General features: G+C 51.6%; 2 protein-coding genes across 2 annotated transcripts in view; one reads left to right on the forward strand and one right to left on the reverse strand.

The window, feature by feature from the left end:
- The window catches only part of CERS2 (ceramide synthase 2), a 93,440-nt gene extending 77,810 nt beyond the window's left edge, over positions 1 to 15,630 (forward strand). Inside the window, exons 7-11 of the mRNA XM_060256434.1 lie at positions 2,644 to 2,736; positions 7,030 to 7,158; positions 9,113 to 9,219; positions 10,339 to 10,492; positions 13,399 to 15,630. Of these exons, the coding sequence (XP_060112417.1) occupies positions 2,644 to 2,736; positions 7,030 to 7,158; positions 9,113 to 9,219; positions 10,339 to 10,492; positions 13,399 to 13,554 (639 nt within the window). The 3' untranslated portion in view covers positions 13,555 to 15,630. The remainder of the gene's footprint in view (positions 1 to 2,643; positions 2,737 to 7,029; positions 7,159 to 9,112; positions 9,220 to 10,338; positions 10,493 to 13,398) is intronic.
- Positions 15,631 to 17,574: 1,944 nt separating this feature from the next.
- The window catches only part of SETDB1 (SET domain bifurcated histone lysine methyltransferase 1), a 69,618-nt gene continuing 68,680 nt past the window's right edge, over positions 17,575 to 18,512 (reverse strand). The window contains exon 21 of the mRNA XM_060256451.1: positions 17,575 to 17,946. Coding sequence (XP_060112434.1) covers positions 17,829 to 17,946 — 118 coding nt within the window. The 3' untranslated portion in view covers positions 17,575 to 17,828. The remainder of the gene's footprint in view (positions 17,947 to 18,512) is intronic.

Genomic DNA, 18,512 nt, shown 5'->3' on the forward strand with positions numbered 1-18,512 from the left:
TCACAATCTCCTTTCCCTTCCTCCCCCACAACAGACACCCTGTGAGGTAGATGAAGATATTGGATTTATATCCCGCCCTCCACTCCGAAGAGTCTCAGAGCGGCTCACAATCTCCTTTCCCTTCCTCCCCCACAACAGACACCCTGTGAGGTAGATGAAGATATTGGATTTATATCCCGCCCTCCACTCCGAAGAGTCTCAGAGCAGCTCACAATCTCCTTTCCCTTCCTCCCCCACAACAGACACCCTGTGAGGTAGATGAAGATATTGGATTTATATCCCGCCCTCCACTCCGAAGAGTCTCAGAGCGGCTCACAATCTCCTTCCCCTTCCTCCCCCACAACAGACACCCTGTGAGGTAGATGAAGATATTGGATTTATATCCCGCCCTCCACTCCAAAGAGTCTCAGAGCGGCTCACAATCTCCTTTCCCTTCCTCCCCCACAACAGACACCCTGTGAGGTAGATGAAGATATTGGATTTATATCCTGCCCTCCACTCCGAAGAGTCTCAGAGCGGCTCACAATCTCCTTTCCCTTCCTCCCCCACAACAGACACCCTGTGAGGTAGATGAAGACATTGGATTTATATCCCGCCCTCCACTCCGAAGAGTCTCAGAGCGGCTCAGAATCTCCTTTCCCTTCCCCCCCCCCCCCACAACAGACACCGTGTGAGGTAGATGAAGATATTGGATTTATATCCTGCCCTCCACTCCGAAGAGTCTCAGAGCGGCTCACAATCTCCTTTCCCTTCCTCCCCCACAACAGACGCCATGTGAGGTAGATGAAGATATTGGATTTATATCCCGCCCTCCACTCCAAAGAGTCTCAGATCGGCTCACTATCTCCTTTCCCTTCGCCCTCCCTCAACAGACACCCTGTGAGGTAGATGAAGATATTGGATTTATATCCTGCCCTCCACTCCGAAGAGTCTCAGAGCGGCTCACAATCTCCTTTGCCTTCCTCCCCCACAACAGACACCCTGTGAGGTGGCTGGGGCTGAGAGGGCTCTCACAGCAGCTGCTCTTTCAAGGACAACCTCTGCCAGAGCTATGGATGACCAAAGGCCATGCTACCAGGTGCAAGTGGAGGAGTGGAGAATCAAACCCGGTTCTCCCAGATAAGAGAGCTATGGCTGACCCAAGGCTATTCCAGCAGCTGCAAGTGGAGGAGTGGGGAATCAAACCCGGTTCTCCCAGATAAGAGAGCTATGGCTGACCCAAGGCTATCTCAGCAGCTGCAAGTGGAGGAGTGGGGAATCCAACCTGGTTCTCCTAGTTAAGAGAGCTACGGCTGACCCAAGGCCATTCCAGCAGCTGCAAGTGGAGGAGTGGGGAATCAAACCCGGTTCTCCCAGATAAGAGAGCTACGGCTGACCCAAGGCCATTCCAGCCGGTGCAAGTGAAGGAGTGGAGAATCAAACCCGGTTCTCCCAGATAAGAGAGCTACAGCTGACCCAAGGCCATTCCAGCAGCCGCAAGTGGAGGAGTGGGGAATCAAACCCAGTTCTCCCAGATAAGAGAGCTCTGGCTGACCCAAGACCATTCCAGCAGCTGCAAGTGGAGGAGTGGGGAATCAAACTCGGTTCTCCCAGATAAGAGAGCTATGGCTGACCCAAGGCTATCTCAGCAGCTGCAAGTGGAGGAGTGGGGAATCCAACCCGGTTCTCCTAGATGAGAGAGCTACGGCTGACCCAAGACCATTCCAGCAGGTGCAAGTGGAGGAGTGGAGAATCAAACCCGGTTCTCCCAGAGAAGAGAGCTATGGCTGACCCAAGGCTATCTCAGCAGCTGCAAGTGGAGGAGTGGGGAATTCAACCCGGTTCTCCTAGTTAAGAGAGCTACGGCTGACCCAAGACCATTCCAGCAGCTGCAAGTGGAGGAGTTGGGAATCAAACCCGGTTCTCCCATATAAGAGAGCTCTGGCTGACCCAAGGCCATTCCAGCCGGTGCAAGTGGAGGAGTGGGGAATCAAACCCGGTTCTCCCAGATAAGAGTCCGCACACTTAACAACTACACCAAACTGTGTACACCAGTGAGGACGAGGCAGAGCGAACAACAACAATAAAAAGGTTTATTGTAGGGCAGTATAGATTAACAAGGTGCACGAACCAGTAAAAGGGTGAAGGGAAAATAAACAGATGCCCTAACGCATCTATCCCTACAGACCCTACTGTAGTACTACACTTACCCCCCACCCCCTTGGGTAAGGGTCTCTCCTCTGCTTCCAGCTCTCCAGGCTACAGCCTGCTTCCAGCTAAGTCTTCCAAGGAAAAAAACCCCACTTCCTGGACTTGGCCTTTATATTCGCTCCTCAGGCCCCACCCGTCTCTGGGCCTGTTTCCCTCCAAAACCTCGCTACCCAATCAGAAAGACAGAGGGGGTCCTGGGAGATGTAGGCTTTTCCCAGTAACTCCTAAACAGGCTTCCCTGGGGCCTGCAGGCCTCGCTGGGCCCAGGATCGTGACAGGGGGGTGCCCGATTTTGCGCCCCCCAGAAGGCTGGCGTCCTAGGCAGGTGCCTAGTTTGCCTAATGGCAGGACCTGCCCTGATGCCAATGTCAGGTATGACTGTTGGATTACAGAGACAGCCTCTCCTCAACCGACCCTGCTGGGAAGACCTAACTCTGCCTCTTCTTCTTCCAGACCCTGCTCCCTTCCCAGTACTGGTACTATGTCATCGAGCTGTCGTTCTACTGGTCTCTGCTTTTCAGCGTCGCCTCGGATGTGAAGCGGAAGGTAGGGACAGTGGCTCAGTGGTAGAGCATCTGCTTGGGAAGCAGAAGGTCCCAGGTTCAATCCCCGGCATCTCCAACTAAAAAGGGTCCAGGCAAGTAGGCGTGGAAAACCTCAGCTTGAGACCCTGGAGAGCCACTGCCTGTTAGGGAAGGGATGCTGGCTCAGTGGTAGAGCATCTGCTTGGTAAGCAGGAGGTCCAAGGTTCAATCCCCGGCATCTCCAACTAAAAAGGGTCCAGGCAAGTAGGTGTTAAAAACCTCAGCTGGAGACCCTGGAGAGCCAATATCAGTCTGAGTAGACAGTACTGACCTAAGGGGAGGGGCGGTGGCTCAGTGGTAGAGCATCTGCTTGGGAAGCAGAAGGTCCCAGGTTCAATCCCCGGCATCTCCAACTAAAAAGGGTCCAGGCAAGTAGGTGTGAAAAACCTCAGCTGGAGACCCTGGAGAGCCAATATCAGTCTGAGTAGACAGTACTGACCTAAGGGGAGGGGCGGTGGCTCAGTGGTAGAGCATCTGCTTGGTAAGCGGGGGGTCCCACGTTCAATCCCCGGCATCTCCAACTAAAAAGGGTCCAGGCAAGGAGGCGTGGAAAACCTCAGCTTGAGACCCTGGAGAGCCACTGCCAGTTAGGGGAGGGACGGTGGCTCAAGGGTAGAGCATCTGCTTGGTAAGCAGAAGGTCCCAGGTTCAATCCCTGGCATCTCCAAAAAAGGGTTCAGGCAAATAGGTATGAAAAACCTCAGCTTGAGACCCTGGAGAGCAGCTGCCAGTCTGAGTGGACAATACTGACTTGGATGGACCAAGGGTCTAACAAAGCAGCTTCATATATGTAGGAGTCTTCAGAAACGAATGCTTGGTGCGCTCACCACTGGGCATGGTTGCCTGCCCTGTTCCCTCTAAGCTGAGTTCCTGTGAGCTGGCTCACAGTTTTTTTAGCCTCCGGCTCTCCCATTTTAGTCTCTGCTCAGGAAAAATGGCCCCAGAGCAAACTAATTTCTGCAGTCGCTCACCACTTTAATGCCAGGAGCTCATGAAGTAGAATTTTTGCTCCCAAGACTCCGCAGCTTAGAGGGAGCATTGTGTCAAGACTCCCCTGCAGTTCAGGAAATCACACAGTCCATTTCAGAAAATAGCAGATTTATTCATTGACAGACATGCTGGCAAAACGAGTTTTGCAAAGGCTGGCTCTCTCCCTCCAAGGCCCCCTTATATATGTTATCATAATTGTTACAATTTCAAGTAAAAGCGGGAATGCTAAACGGGAGCATTTCGCGGGCAATTTATGACCCACCCAAAGTCCTGGGAATGCAGGTGTTTTGGAATCAGTGTCTGGTTCAGCAGCTGGTGGAAAGGCTTGGAGCAACTCGTTACACAGATAAGCAAGGCCAAAAGGAGGGAAGCATAAGCAGCAGCGTTAATGAACTATAGTCAGGCACATTACAGAGAAATAAAACCATCGTAAGAAATAAAATCATGGCAAGACGCTTGACACATCAGTTGCCTGGGGTAGGATCCCCGCTTGATCAGGGTTCGGGTTGCAGGTGGGTCCCACAAATCTGTTCTTCTAAGGGTAGTGTTTTTTGCCTGGTGGAAAGAATCTTCCCCTCTGCGTGGGCATCCTGCAGCTCGCGCCACGGAAAAGCGTCTGGCCTCTAGCCCGGTTGTTTGAAGAAGAGCCAGGCGATCGGCATTGGGTTTCGCTTGCTGCAATTGGAGCTGGGTGACAATCAAATTCCGGACATGGATTTTTTTGTTGATGTTGTCGCTTAACGAGAGTGGCAGCTGCTTTTCAATTGGCTTTTAATTGAGAGTTTTGATTTAGGCTTTTCTTACTCGGCGTATTGTATGACGATCTTTGCTTTTTAATCTTTCAGATGTTACCAAGTCAGGGCCAAATAGATACGGTGCTGTTCTCGCGGCTGCCACAAGGACGCTGCTGTTGTTAAGGGCCCGATCCTCATAGACTCATAGAGTTGGAAGGGACCTCCAGGGTCATCTACTCCAACCCCCTGCACAAGGCTGGAAATTCACAAATACCTCTCCCTAAATTCACAGGATCCTCATTGCTGTCAGATGGCCATCTAGCCTCAGTTGAAAACCCTCCAAGGAAGGAGAGCCCACCACCTCCCGAGGAGGAAGCCTGTTCCACTGAGGAACCGCTCTTAACAGTCATAGAATCATAGAATTGGAAGGGAACTCCAGGGTCATCTAGTCCAACCCCCCTGCACAATGCAGGAAATTCACTGCCTAAGTTCACAGGATCTTCATCGCTGTCAGATGGCCATCTAGCCTCTGCTTGAAAACCTCCAAGGACGGAGAGCCCACCACCTCCCGAGGAGGAAGCCTGTTCCACTGAGGAACCGCTCGTAACAGTCATAGAATCATAGAACTGGAAGAGACCTCCAGGGTCATCTAGTCCAACCCCCTGCACAAGGCAGGAAACTCACAAATACCTCCCCCTAAATTCACAGGATCTTCATTGCTGTTAGGTGGCCATCTAACCTCTGTTGAAAAACCTCCAAGGAAGGAGAGCTCACCTCCTCTCAAGGAGGAAGCCTGTTCCACGGAGGAACTGCTCTAAACTCAAAAATACCTTGCCCTAAATTCACAGGATCTTCATTGCTGTCAGGTGGCCATCTAGCCTCTGTTTAAAAACCTCCAAGGAAGGAGAACCCACCACCTTCCGAGAAAGCTTGTTCCAATGAGGAACAGCTCTAAATTCAAAAAATACCTCCCCCTAAATTCACAGGATCTTCATTGCTGTCAGATGGCCATCTAGCCTCTGTTGAAAAACCTCCAAGGAAGGAGAGCCCACCACCTCCCGAGGAAGCCTGTTCCACTGAGGAACCGCTCTAACCGTCAGGAAGTTCTTCCTAATGTTGAGCAGGAAACTCTTCTGATTTAATTCCAACCCATTGGTTCTAGTCCTTCCTTCTGGGGCCACAGAAGACAATTCTGTTTATCTCTTGCTCTGACTTGGATGGCCCAAGCTGACCTTATCTCACTAGATGTTGGAAGCTAACAGGGTCACCTATCATTAGTCCTTGGAGGGGAGACCACAAAAGAAGTCCAGGGTTGCTCTGCAGAGAGATGCAATGGCAAAACCACCTCTAAAGCCCCTTGCCTTCAAAACTCCACCAGAGGTCTCTGTAAATTAGCTGTGACTTGACAGCAGAAAGAGGACAGAGCGTAGCTCCGTGCATCTCAGGATCCCTCTCCCTGCGTTCCTTTAAAAAACTTTGGGGAGGGACAGTGGCTCAGTGGTAAATCATCTGAATGGTAAGCAGAAGGTCCCAGGTTCAATCCCCGGCATCTCCAACTAAAAAGGGTCCAGCCAAATAGGTGTGAAAAACCTTAAGTTGAGACCCTGCAGAGCTGCTGCCAATTAGGGGAGGGACGGTGGCTCAGTGGTAGAGCATCTGCTTGGGAAGCAGAAGGTCCCAGGTTCAATCCCCGGCATCTCCAACTAAAAAGGGTCCAGACAAGTAGGCGTGGAAACCTCAGCTTGAGACCCTGGAGAGCCGCTGCCAGTCTGAGTAGACAAGACTGACTTTAAGGAGGGACAGTGGCTCCATGATAGAGCATCTGCTTGGTAAGCAGAAGGTCCCAGGTTCAATCCCCGGCATCTCCACCTAAAAAGGGTCCAGGCAAGGAGGTGTGAAAAACCTCAGCTTGAGACCCTGGAGAGCTCTTGCCAGTCTGAGTAGACATGGCTGACTTTGATGGACCAAGAGGGGTCTGATTCAGTAGAAGGCAGTTTCAGATGTTCATATGTTCATGGGGAGGGACGGTGGCTTGGTGGTAGAGCATCTGCTTGATAAGCAGAAGGTCTCAGGTTCAATCCCCCGCATCTCCAACTAGAAAGGGACCAGGCAAAGAGGCGTGAAAAACCTCAGCTTGAGACCCCGGAGAGCCATGAATGGGGCTGTGGCTCAGTGGTAGAGCATCTGCTTGGTAAGCAGACGGTCCCAGGTTCAATCCCCCGCATCTCCAACTAGAAAGGGACCAGGCAAAGAGGCGTGAAAAACCTCAGCTTGAGACCCCGGAGAGCCATGAATGGGGCTGTGGCTCAGTGGTAGAGCATCTGCTTGGTAAGCAGACGGTCCCAGGTTCAATCCCCCGCATCTCCCAACTAAAAAGGGTCCAGGCAAAGAGGCGTGAAAAACCTTAGCTTGAGACCCTGGAGAGCCACTGCCAGTCTGCGTAGGCAAGTCTGACTTTGATGGACCCAGGAAGGTCTAATTCAGTAGAAGGCAGCTTCATATGTTCATCTGTTCATCTTTGTTTCTTGTAGGATTTCACGGAGCAGATTATCCACCATGTAGCGACCATCATTCTGATTACGTTCTCTTGGTACACAAACTACATTCGAGCCGGGACGCTGGTTATGGCTTTGCACGACGCCTCTGATTACCTGCTAGAGGTGAGGGGCTCCCCCTTCCTGGTCCCCTCTGGTTCTTCTGTCATAACAAAGGTTTAGACCTCCAGCTGTTAAAGATGAGAATTGCAGTGGTCAAGCCGAGAGGGTGAATTTCTCATTCCGGCACCCTTCCGAACTCAGCCGGGCTTCGTCTTGTGGTTCAATGACAGGAAGATATGGGAATTTCTGTGGATATATGGGAATAGTTGGTTGGGGGTGGGGTGTCAGAGTTGGGGCAAACTAATTTATACAACTGCTCACAACTTTAATGCCAGTAGCTCATGAAGTAGAATTTTTGCTCACAAGACTCCACAGCTTTGAGGGAACGTTGCTCCTCTGCGTGCTGTGGTGGGATTGAGGTGAAAAACTTGTGAGCATTGGCAACTGGCTGTGCTGCTGGTTTTTTTGCCCCTCACCCAATAGGAACATCAGAAGAGCCCTGCTGGATCAGACCAAAAGTCCATCTTATCCAGCCTCCTGTCTCACACAGTGGCCAGCCAGTCCCTCTGGAGGGCCAACAACAGGGCAGAGAGGGTGAGGCCTTCCCCTGAGAAGAACATCAGAAGAGCCCTGCTGGGTCAGACCAGGGAGGGTCCATCTAGTCCAGCCTCCTGTCTCACACAGTTGCCAACCAGTTCCTCTGCAGGGCAAACAACAGGGCAGAGAGGCCAAGGCCTTCCCCTGAGAAGAATCTCAGAGGAGCCCTACTGGGTCAGACCATGGAGGGTCCATCCAGTCCAGCCTCTGTCTCACACAGTGGCCAACCAGTTCCTCTGGAGGGCCAGCAGCAGGGCAGAGAGGTCGAGGCCTTCCCCTGAGAAGAACCTCAAAAGAGCCCTGCTGGGACAGACCAGTGAGGGTGCATCTAGTCCAGCCTCCTGTCTCACACAGGGGCCAACCAGTTCCTCTGGAGGGCCAACAACAGGGCAGAGAGGCCGAGGCTGTCCCCTGAGAAGAACATCAGAAGACCCCTGCTAGGTCAGACCAGAGAAGGTCCATCTAGTCCAGCCTCCTGTCTCACACAGTGGCCAACCAGTTCCTTTAGAGAGCCAAAACCGGCAGAGAGGCCGAGGCCTTCCCCTGAGGAGAACATCAGAAGAGCTCTGCTGGCTCAGACCAGGGAGGGTCTATCTAGTCCAGCCTCCTGTCTCACTTAGTGGCCAACCAGTTCCTCTGGAGGGCCAACAGCAGGGCACAGAAGCTGAGGCCTTCCCTTGAGAAGAGGATCAGAAGAGCCCTGCTGGATCAGACCAGTGAGGGTCCACCTAGTCCAGCATCCCACCTCACATAGAGGGCAGCCAGTTCCTCTGGAGGGCCAACAACAGGGCAGAGAGGCCGTGGCCTTCCCCTGAGAAGAACATCAGAAGAGCCCTGCTGGGTCAGACCAGGGATGGTCCATCTAGTCCAGCCTCCTGTCTCACACAGTGGCCAGCCAGTTCCTCTGGAGGGCCAACAACAGGGCAGAGAGGCTGAGGCCTTCCCCTGAGAAGAGCATCAGAAGAGCCCTGCTGGACCAGACCAGTAAGGCTCCATCTAGTTCCTCTGGAAAGCCAGCAACAGGATGAATAGGCCGAGGCCTTCCCCTAATGTTGCCTCTTGGCTCTGAGATTCAGAGGCTTAGAGCCTCTGGATGTGGGGGTTCCCCTCAGAGGAACTCAGCCGACATGGCTCGTAGCCACAGACAGATTTATCCTACGTTAACCTGGTCTCATCCCCCTTTAAAACTCTCCATGCCTCTTGGCATCACTCCGTCCTCTGGTAGCAAATTCCACATTCCAGTCCCTCTCTGTGTGAAGTAGTGTTTCCTTTGGTCCGTCCTGAACCTCCTGCCCTTCAGCTTCACTGGATGCCCTCGAGTTCTAATCTTGAGAGAGGGAGAAATTTTCCCCTTTGTCAGCAATCTCATTCCCACGAAAGATTTTACAGACCTCTCTCATCTCCTTCTGTCTTTCGGCAGTCCGCAAAGATGTTTAACTACGCCGGGTGGAAGAACACTTGCAACAACCTCTTCATCGTCTTTTCTGTGGTCTTCATCATTTCGCGGCTTATCATCTTTCCCTTCTGGTGAGAGATTCTTATTTTGGGGGAGGGGGTGGGGGAGAGGGGGAGATTTTTAGCAAATTTGTAAGTTCGAGTGCCACAAATTTATGTCTTCCAAGAACGTAAGAACATAAGAGAAGCCATGTTGGATCAGGCCAGTTGCCCATCCAGTCCAATACCCTGTGTCACACATAAGAACATAAGAGAAGCCATGTTGGATCAGGCCAGTGGCCCCTCCAGTCCAACACTCTGTGTCACATAAAACATAAGAGAGGTCATGTTGGATCAGGCCTTGGCCCATCCAGTCCAACACTCTGTGTCACATAAGAACATAAGAGAAGCCATGTTGGGTCAGGCCAATGGCCCCTCAAGTCCAATACTCTGTGTCACATAAGAACATAAGAGAAGCCATGTTGGATCAGGCCAGTGGCCCCTCTAGTCCAACACTCTGTGTCACATAAGAACATAAGAGAGGTCATGTTGGATCAGGCCAGTGGCCCATCCAGTCCAACACTATGTCACATAAGAACATAAGAGAAGCCATGTTGGATCAGGCCAATGGCGCATGCAGTCCTCCTTTCCCACACAGTGGCCAGCCAGTTCCTCTGGAGGGCCAACAACAGGGCAGAGAGGCCGAGGCCTTCCCCTGAGAAGAACCTCAGAAGAGCCCTGCTGGATCAGACCAGGGAGGGTCCATCTAGTCCAGCCTCCTGTCTCACACAGGGGCCAGCCAGTTCCTCTGGAGGGCCAACAACAGGGCAGAGAGGCTGAGGCCTTCCCCTGAGAAGAGCCTCAGAAGAGCCCTGCTGGATCAGACCAGGGAGGGTCCATCTAGTCCAGCCTCCTGTCTCACACAGTGGCCAGCCAGTTTCTCTGGAGAGACAAGAACAGGGCATACCAACCTGGATGAAGTCATAGGTCAGAAATCAGAAGTGACTTAACAGCACTTAATACACACAAAATGAGTTTAGACACACAACTAGAATACAGTGTAGGTAAAGTTGGCTATTTGGCAGAGGTTGCTAAATTTCTATTTCTGGCTGTGCTCCTCTGCCTTTTAATGATACATAAGAACTGGACATCTGTGGCAAAGATTTTCCAAACGTGAGAGATAATTTCCACTTCCTCTTCTCTGTCGACCAGGATCCTGCGCTGTACGGTGATCTACCCCTTGGACGTGTACCCTGCTTTCTTCGGCTACTATTTCTTCAACTCCATGATGATTATCCTTCAATGTCTACACATATTTTGGGCATACTACATCATGCGCATGGCCCATAAATTCATAACTGGAAAGGCAAGTTGGCTTTTTTTCTCAAGCTTCTGTATCTCCGGAATAAAGGAAGGGAGGGTACTTATCTCTGCCCTTCACCTCTCTCCAAGATACAAACATAAGAGCATAAGAGAAGCCCTTTGGATCAGGCCAATGGCCCCTCCAGTCCAAAACTCTGTGTCACATAAGAACATAAGAGAAGCCCTGTTGGATCAGGCCAATGGCCCCTCCAGTCCAAAACTCTGTGTCACATAAGAACATAAGAGAAGCCCTGTTGGATCAGGCCAATGGCCCATCTAGTCCAACACTCTGTGTCCCATAAGAACATAAGAGAAGCCACGTTGGATCAAGCCAATGGCCCCTCCAGTCCAACACTCTGTGTCACATAAGAACATAAGAGAAGCCATGTTGGATCAGGCCAGTGGCCGCTCCAGTCCAACACTCTGTGTCACATAGGGGCCAAAAAACCAAGTGCCATCAGGAGGTCCACCAGGGGGCCAGGACACTAGAAGCCCTCCCACTGTTGACCCTCCCAAGTACCAAGAATACAGAGCATCACTGCCCAAGACATGAGAACATGAGAGAAGCCATGTTTGATCAGGCCAATGGCCCATCCAGTCCAACACTCTGTGTCACACAGTGGCCAAGAAAACCCAGATGCCATCAGGAGGTCCACAAGTGGGGCCAGAACCCTAGAAGACCTCGCACTGTTTCCCTCCCCCACAAGCACCAAGAATACAGAGCATCACTGCCCCAGACAGAGAGAGCTAATAGCCACTGATGGACCTCTGCTCCAGATGTTTATCCAGTCCCCTCTTGAGGCTGGCTATGCCTGTAGCCGCCGCCACCTCCTGCGGCAGTGAATTCCAGGTGTTAAGCTCCCTTTGGGTGAAGAAGGACTGTCTTTTATTTGTTCTAATTCGACTGCTTAGCATATTCATTGAATGCCCACGAATTCTTGTATTGTGAAAAAGGGAGAAAAGGACTTCTTTCTCTACCTTCTCCATCCCATGCATAATCTTGTAAACCTCTTATCACGTCACTCCGCAGTCGGCGTTTCTCCAAGCTAAAGAGCCCCAAGCGTTTTAACCTTTTTTCATAGGGAAAGTGTTCCTTTAATCATTCTAGTTGCCCTTTTCCCAATGCTATAAGAACCTATGATATCTTTTTTGAGGTGCGGTGTCCAGAATTGTACACAGTAATCCATCGATTTATACAGGGGCATTATGATACTGACTGATTTGTTTTCAATTCCCTTCCTAATGATTCCCAGCATAAAAAGGTATAGGTAGTCCCCTGTGCAAGCACCGGTCGTTTCCAACTCTGGGGTGACGTCGCATCACAACATTTTCACGGCAGACTTTTTACGGGGCGGTTTGGCATCGCCTTCCCCAGTCATCTACACTCTACCCCCAGCAAGCCAGGTATTCATTTTACCCATCTCGGAAGGATGGAAGTCTGAGTCAACCTTGAGCTGGCTACCTGAACCCAGCTTCCGCTGGGATTGAACTCAGGTGTGAGAAAGTTTGCAACTTACCACTCTGCTCCACGGGACTCCTAATTTCCAGCATAGCGTTGGCCTTTTTTATTGCAGCCGCATACTGCCTCAACATTTTCAGTGAGTTCTCTACCACGACCTCAAGATCTCTTTTGGCCAGTTTCCGCCAGTTCACACCCCATCAACTTGTATTTAGTGTGTGTGCGTTTATTATAACAGTCATAGACCAGGTAAAAAGCACAAATCTATCTGTAATAAAAAGTACAAAATCTATCAAAGGTATACTACTAAAATACTTGTCCATATAATACAACATTAAATGTAGATAAAAATTAAAATGCAGATAAACTTTTAGTACATAGCAGTAGTTATTTGTAATAGCGCCACAAAGTCTACACCAAAAGAGAAAGCTTCTATGATTTAAAACTATTCTTCTGTTTGATCATTTGGGCACAAAACCTAGCTACCGCTCTAGTGATAGCTTGGTATTTCATCAACCAGCAGTTTCCCCAGAGATATCTTATCTGTTAGCTCCTTAGACTGTTCCAAAATAGGGAGAATTGTCTTGTCCCTAACTTCCTTATACAGGGGACAACGAATAAGAATATGTTCCAGTGTTTCCACCTCACCAATGGGGCATGTACAGATTCTTTTGCTGTATGGGGTCCTTTGATATTTCTCTTCTGTTACCTTAGATGACATAACATAAGAACATAAGAGAAGCCATTTGGATAAGGCCCATGACCCATCCAGTCCAACACTCTGTGTCACCGAGTGGCCAAAAAAACCAAATGCCCTCAGGAGGTCTACCAGTGGGGGTTGAAGCCCTCCCACTGTGCGCTCCCCCCCCCCCCCCGCAAGCACCACGAATATAGAGCATCACTGCCCCAGACAGAGAGCTTCAACAATACGTTGTGGCTAATAGCCGTTAATGGACCTCTGCTCCATATTTTTATCCAATCCCCTCTTGAAGCCGGCTATGCTTGTAGCCGCCACCACCTCCTGTGGCAGTGAATTTCATGCGTTAATCACCCTTTGGGTGAAGAAGGACTTCCTTTTATCCATTCTAACCCGACTGCTCAGCAATTTCATTGAATGCCCACGAGTTCTTATATTGTGAGAAAGGGAGAAAAGGACTTCTTTCTCTACTTTCTCCATCCCATGCAGAATCTATCATGTCACCCCGCAGTCGACGTTTCTCCAAGCTAAAGAGCCCCAAAGCGTTTCAACCTTTCTTCATAGGGAAAGTGTTCCAACCCTTTGATCCTTCTAGTTGCCCTTTTCTGCACTTTTTCCAATGCTCTAATCTCTTTTTTGAGGTGGCAAGAGTTAAAGCCCTTCTCTAAGGCGGGTGGGGGTAAACTCGTGTTTATAGTTTGGCTTTTTGGCCCCAATGTGCGTTACTGATTTCTTTCCCCGACCGTCCCTACAGATGGTGAAAGATGAACGCAGCGACCACGATGAAACCGATAACACGGAAGAGGAAGAGGAGGAGAAGGTGGGGGCTGCGGCAGGGCACAGCACCAAGAACGGCCCGCTGACCAACGGGCACCCCGTCTTGAACAATAACCACCAGAAAGCCGACTGATTCCGAACCCGCTCCGGCTCTAGCTGGCCCACCGTTTTGCCGCGATCTGAGAATCTGGAGGCCGTTCCGAAAACTTTCCCGCCAGGCGAACGTCATTCCACCGAGCGCCGAAGGGGGGCCCTCCGCTCTCCGACGTTTGTGACCCCCTTCCTCAAACGTTGGCGGCCGCGCGGGCTTTGGGTTCGCCGAGATAGGAAAGGGCTCGGATGCTCCCGCCGTCTCGCAGTTTCCTTAGGAGAGATAAAGCCATTCCCGATGGCCTCTTTTTCTGACGGGGCAGCTACTGGAAAGTTGGATTCTTCAGGGGGAAGTGGGGAGGGGGGAGACAAATGTCCTTTTTCTCCGGCCCTTGGTCTTTCACCAAACTGCCTTAAAGATTAAAAGCCTGGGGTGAAGAGGACCCCGAGACTGTTGCCTTTTGCATTTCTCTCTCTCCTTTCTCCTAACCTTACAAATCGGCTCACTACTCAAAAGCGACGGGAAAGGAAGCACTGTACTACAAGTAACATTCCCCCCCCACCACCACCCTGCTGCAGCAATTCTTTTTGATTCTCTGTTCTGGTAACAACCCCTTAAAAGCCCCGGACCAATCCTCCTTTTTTTTTTTTTCCCCTGTGCCAAAAGCTTTGTCACATTTTTTAAAAAGAAATCTGGGCTTCTTCTGCTCTCTTGACTTCCTTTCCTGCTTCTTCCCGCAAGAAACGCGATACAGGAAAAGAACATTAAGATATTGGGGGTTCACCTCTGTAATTTTCGAAGGCTGGTGGGGGGAGGGGGGAAGCGTTTGGGGTGAACATTGGTTTTCTGCTGCGCTCGCTCCGTCTGAAGGCTTCTTCCTTCCGGATTCGGGAGAGGGCAGGCATGAGTTTTACACAAGAGTAGGACTGTTATTCCCTGCTTCCTGGCCCTAGAGCTGCAACTCAGTTTGCTTGAGTTTCTACACTGGGGGTGAGGGAGAGCCCTCTCCTATTAACCAGTCTCAGATCTACTAGTTTTTTTTTTAATAGGGGGGGGGGGGTTGCACATGAGTTGGGCCTTTGCCCCCTCTTCCGGCTGCAAAGCCCCTTCGATCCTTGAAGATGTTCGTTACACTCTGTAGAAGTCATGCTACGTACATCTATATTCCTTTGGGGAAAATAAATTCTTTATTTTTGGGGGTAGGTTGGTGGGGGGAAGAAATCCAGAATATTCTTTAGACGCTCCAAAACTCATTGGGGATAGACATTATTGGATGCCTGAAATGCCTTTTTCTCCTCCCCCCCCCCCAAGTTCCGCCCTGCTGCCTTCTCTAAGAGCGACTGTTAAATAGGTATGTTTTTTCCAAAAAGAAAGTGGAGAACTATTTAATTAAAGAGGTACCGTCTCCCTGCCCGGTTTCCGAGGAGCGTGTGCACGCGAGGTTGCATTTGAGGCTGTGAGATGATTGCAGCAGTTCAGTGTGTTGCCTCCATACGCTCCCCCCCCCCCCCCCGAAATACGGATGCATGCCTGTCCAGCTGCATTTCTGTACAAAACAGACACTAACACACACACAAATGAGCCATACACCTCTCCTTTCACCTCCCGTTTTTGTTGCTGGGGGTGGGGGGAGAAACCACGCACGACCTCTTAGGGCTGGAATGGTTTTTGTGGTTCTGATCTGCAGACGGCTACACCTTCCCCTTTCTCTATCATGTCACCCCTCGTTGGGGGTTGGGGGGAAGAGATGTTCTACCATGATTGGGACAGAATCCTGGGCCCCAAAAGTGAGGTTTTGGCCGCCTCATCCTCCTCGTTTTGAGCTCTGAAGCAGAATCTTTCCCCCGACCCCTTAATTTATTAGTTAGGACTTCTGCAAACCCAAAGAGAGGGAACGCAAACCGGGGCTCAGCTTGAAGGACAGGCCCCTACTTGGCGGGAGCAGACGGCAAGCGCGCGTTTTCCCACATCTTAGCCACAAAAGGCTGAGGTGCACGAGGGGAGGGGTGGGGGTGGTACACAAGGACCAGTAACCTTCCGTTCAGACCAAAATGTTTTTTTTTTGTTTAAAATATATTAAAAGCCTAAATAAAACTAATAAACATCTGTTTAAAAAGAGCCACTTGGAAATGTGTTGTTTTCAAATGGGCAGAGAGGAAGGTTTGTGGCAGAGGCCCCCAGGGACTTATGGAAGAGGAGGCTGGATTTATATCGCGCCCTTTGCTACCTGAAAAGAGTCCCGTGGTGTAGAGTGTTAAAGCTGCAGTCCTGAGCTCTGCTCACGACCTGAGTTCGATCCCTGGCGGAAGCTGGGTTTTCAGGTAGCCGGCTCCAGGCTGACTCAGCCTTCCATCCTTCTGAGGTCGGTCAAATGAGCACCCAGCTTGCTGGGGGGAAAGTGTAGAGGACTGGGGAAGGCAAGGGCAAACCACCTCGTAAGAAATCTGCTGTGAAAACATTGTGAAAGCAACGTCACCCCAGAGTCGGAAACGACTGGTGCTTGCACAGGGGACTACCTTTCCTTTTTCCTTTACTACCTGAAGGAGTCTCAGAGCAGTTGACAATCTCCTTTCCCTTCCCTTCTCCACAAAAGACAACCTTTGAGGCGGGTGGGGCTGAGAGAGCTCTGACAGAAGTTGCCCTTTCGAGGACAACTGCAAGAGCTATGGCTGACCCAAGGCCATTCCAGCAGCTGCGAGTGGAGGAGGGGGGAATCAAACCCGGTTCTCCCAGATAAGAGTCCATGCACTTAACCACGACACCAAACTGGCTTATCAGAATAGTTCCACGCTGTCACTTCGGCTGTTGTGGAAAGGCTCAAGGTCTGAGGGCGTCAGAAGGCCGGTAGCTGGTGGGGGGGGGCACTATTTAACCCCCCCCCCACCCTTCCCTCTGTAGGGCCTCTTCATTGAAGGACCTCTAACATGGTCTAATTCATGTATAGTGTCAAGTGTAGTGTCCAGATCAGGTGAAGTGCTGGTATCAAACTTGCTTGATGTAAGAGCCACATAGAATAAATGTCAGATGTTTTAAGAGAGGGGGGGAGGCAGAGAGGAAGAGAGGGAGGAAAGCGGGGGAGGCAGGAAGGGGGGAGGTAGGGAGGAAGGCAGGGGGGAGAAAGGCAGGGGGAAGGAAGAGAGGGAGGGAGGTAGAAAGGAAGGAAGGAGGGAGGGAGGTAGAGAGGAAGGCAGGGGAGAGGGAGGTAGAGAGGAAGAAAGGGAGGGAGGGAGGCGGGGGAGGGAGGGACGGAGGAAGGGAAGGGAGAGAGGAAGGCAGAGAGGGAGGGAGAAAGGCAAGAGGGAGGGAGGGACGGAGGAAGGGAAGGGAGAGAGGGAGGGAGAAAGGCAGGGGGAGGGAGGTAGAAAGGCAAGAGGGAGGGAGGGACGGAGGAAGGGAAGGGAGAGAAGAAGGCAGAGAGGGAGGTAGAAAGGCAAGAGGGAGAGAGGGACGGAGGAAGGGAAGGGAGAGAGGGAGGGAGGAAGGCAGGGGGTGGGAGGGACAGAGGGAGGGAGGTAGAGAGGGAGGGAGGGAGGAAGGCAGGAGGAAGGGAAGGGAGAGAGGGAGGAAGGCAGGGAGAGGGAGGGAGAGAGGAAGGAAGGGAGAGAAGGAGGGAGGGAAGGGCGAGAGGAAGGCAGAGGGAGGGGGGAAGGCAGGGGGAAGAGGGAGGGACGGAGGAAGGGAAGGGAGAGAGGAAGGCAGGGGGGAGGGAGGAAGGAAGGCAAGGTGGAGGGAGGGAGGGACGGAGGAAGGGAAGGAAGAGAGGGAGGGAAGAAGGCAGGGGGAGGGAGGAAGGGAGAAAGGTAGGGAGGAAGGACGGGCATATAGATGAGGGAGGGAGAGGTGGAAAGAAAGCAACTTTATCTTTAAATGCATTCTCCAAGCTGCTGGTCAACTTGGCTTGAAGAAGAGATTTAAAGAGACAAATGCCTTCTCCAAGCTGGCTGTCCGGGCAGTGGGGACTTTGAGAGCCACAGTTTGCCCCCCCCCCCGGCTTAGTGTGACGGCTGCATGGTGACGGCTGCATGGGCAAGTCTGAGGAAACAAGATCTCTAGTGAGAGGCCTTTAATAAAAGACTGCACATCAACATTTTTATTCTTGCTTTACAACAGTTAAAAAAAGAAAGGGCGTTTTACGATTCGACGGAAGTCCAGCCGATCGCCAAAATGCAAGCCGGGGGTGCGTGTTCTGAAACGGGGGGGGGGGTGGGGGGCCACGGGGTCGGGCACAAAGAATTTCTCCCCAGCAGGAGCTTTTCTTTCGGTCTTTGCAGACCCAGCTCCACGCAGAGAGAAAGAGAAGGGATTTCGTCCCCCCTTTACAACAAGCGGCCCCGGCATTCGATGGCCCCGCAGCAGCAGAGCAGTTCCTTTCCCTCCACACTGCCCACTTCGTAGTTGTAATCCCAGGTCAGCTCCGTCCCGGCCCGGATCCGCCTGCAAACAGAAGTCGGGAAAGCGGGTCAGAAAGAAAGCGGGCCCTCGGTGCAGCGGGGAGTAAATGAAGATCGCAGGGATTTTGGCTGGGAATGAAGATTGCGAGGAGAAGTCCCCGCCGGTGGTCCAGAGAAGGGCAACTAGAATGATTAAAGGGCTGGAGCAGTTTCCCTATGAAGAAAGGTTGAAACGCTTGGGGCTCTTTAGCTTGGAGAAACGTCGACTGCGGGGTGACATGAGAGAGGTTGACAAGATTAGGCATGGGATGGAGGAAGTAGAGAAAGAAGTACTTTTCTCCCTTTCTCACAATACAAGAACTCGTGGGCATTCGATGAAATTGCTGAGCACACAGGTTAAAACGGATAAAAGGAAGTACCGTATTTTTCGGTCCATAAGGCACTCCGGACCATAGGACGCACCTTCCTCCTGGGGGGCGATCCGCTGCCTCCACCTCCAATCCCGGCGCTTCCCCCGCGCCTGCCTGCCTGGCTCCAGCTCTGCTTCCAGCAAGCGCTGGGATCGCTCCACGCTTCCCCCACCGCAAACCCAGCGCTTCGCGAGCGCCA

This window comes from Heteronotia binoei, chromosome 1 (assembly GCF_032191835.1).
Source record: "Heteronotia binoei isolate CCM8104 ecotype False Entrance Well chromosome 1, APGP_CSIRO_Hbin_v1, whole genome shotgun sequence".
NCBI lineage: Eukaryota > Metazoa > Chordata > Lepidosauria > Squamata > Gekkonidae > Heteronotia > Heteronotia binoei.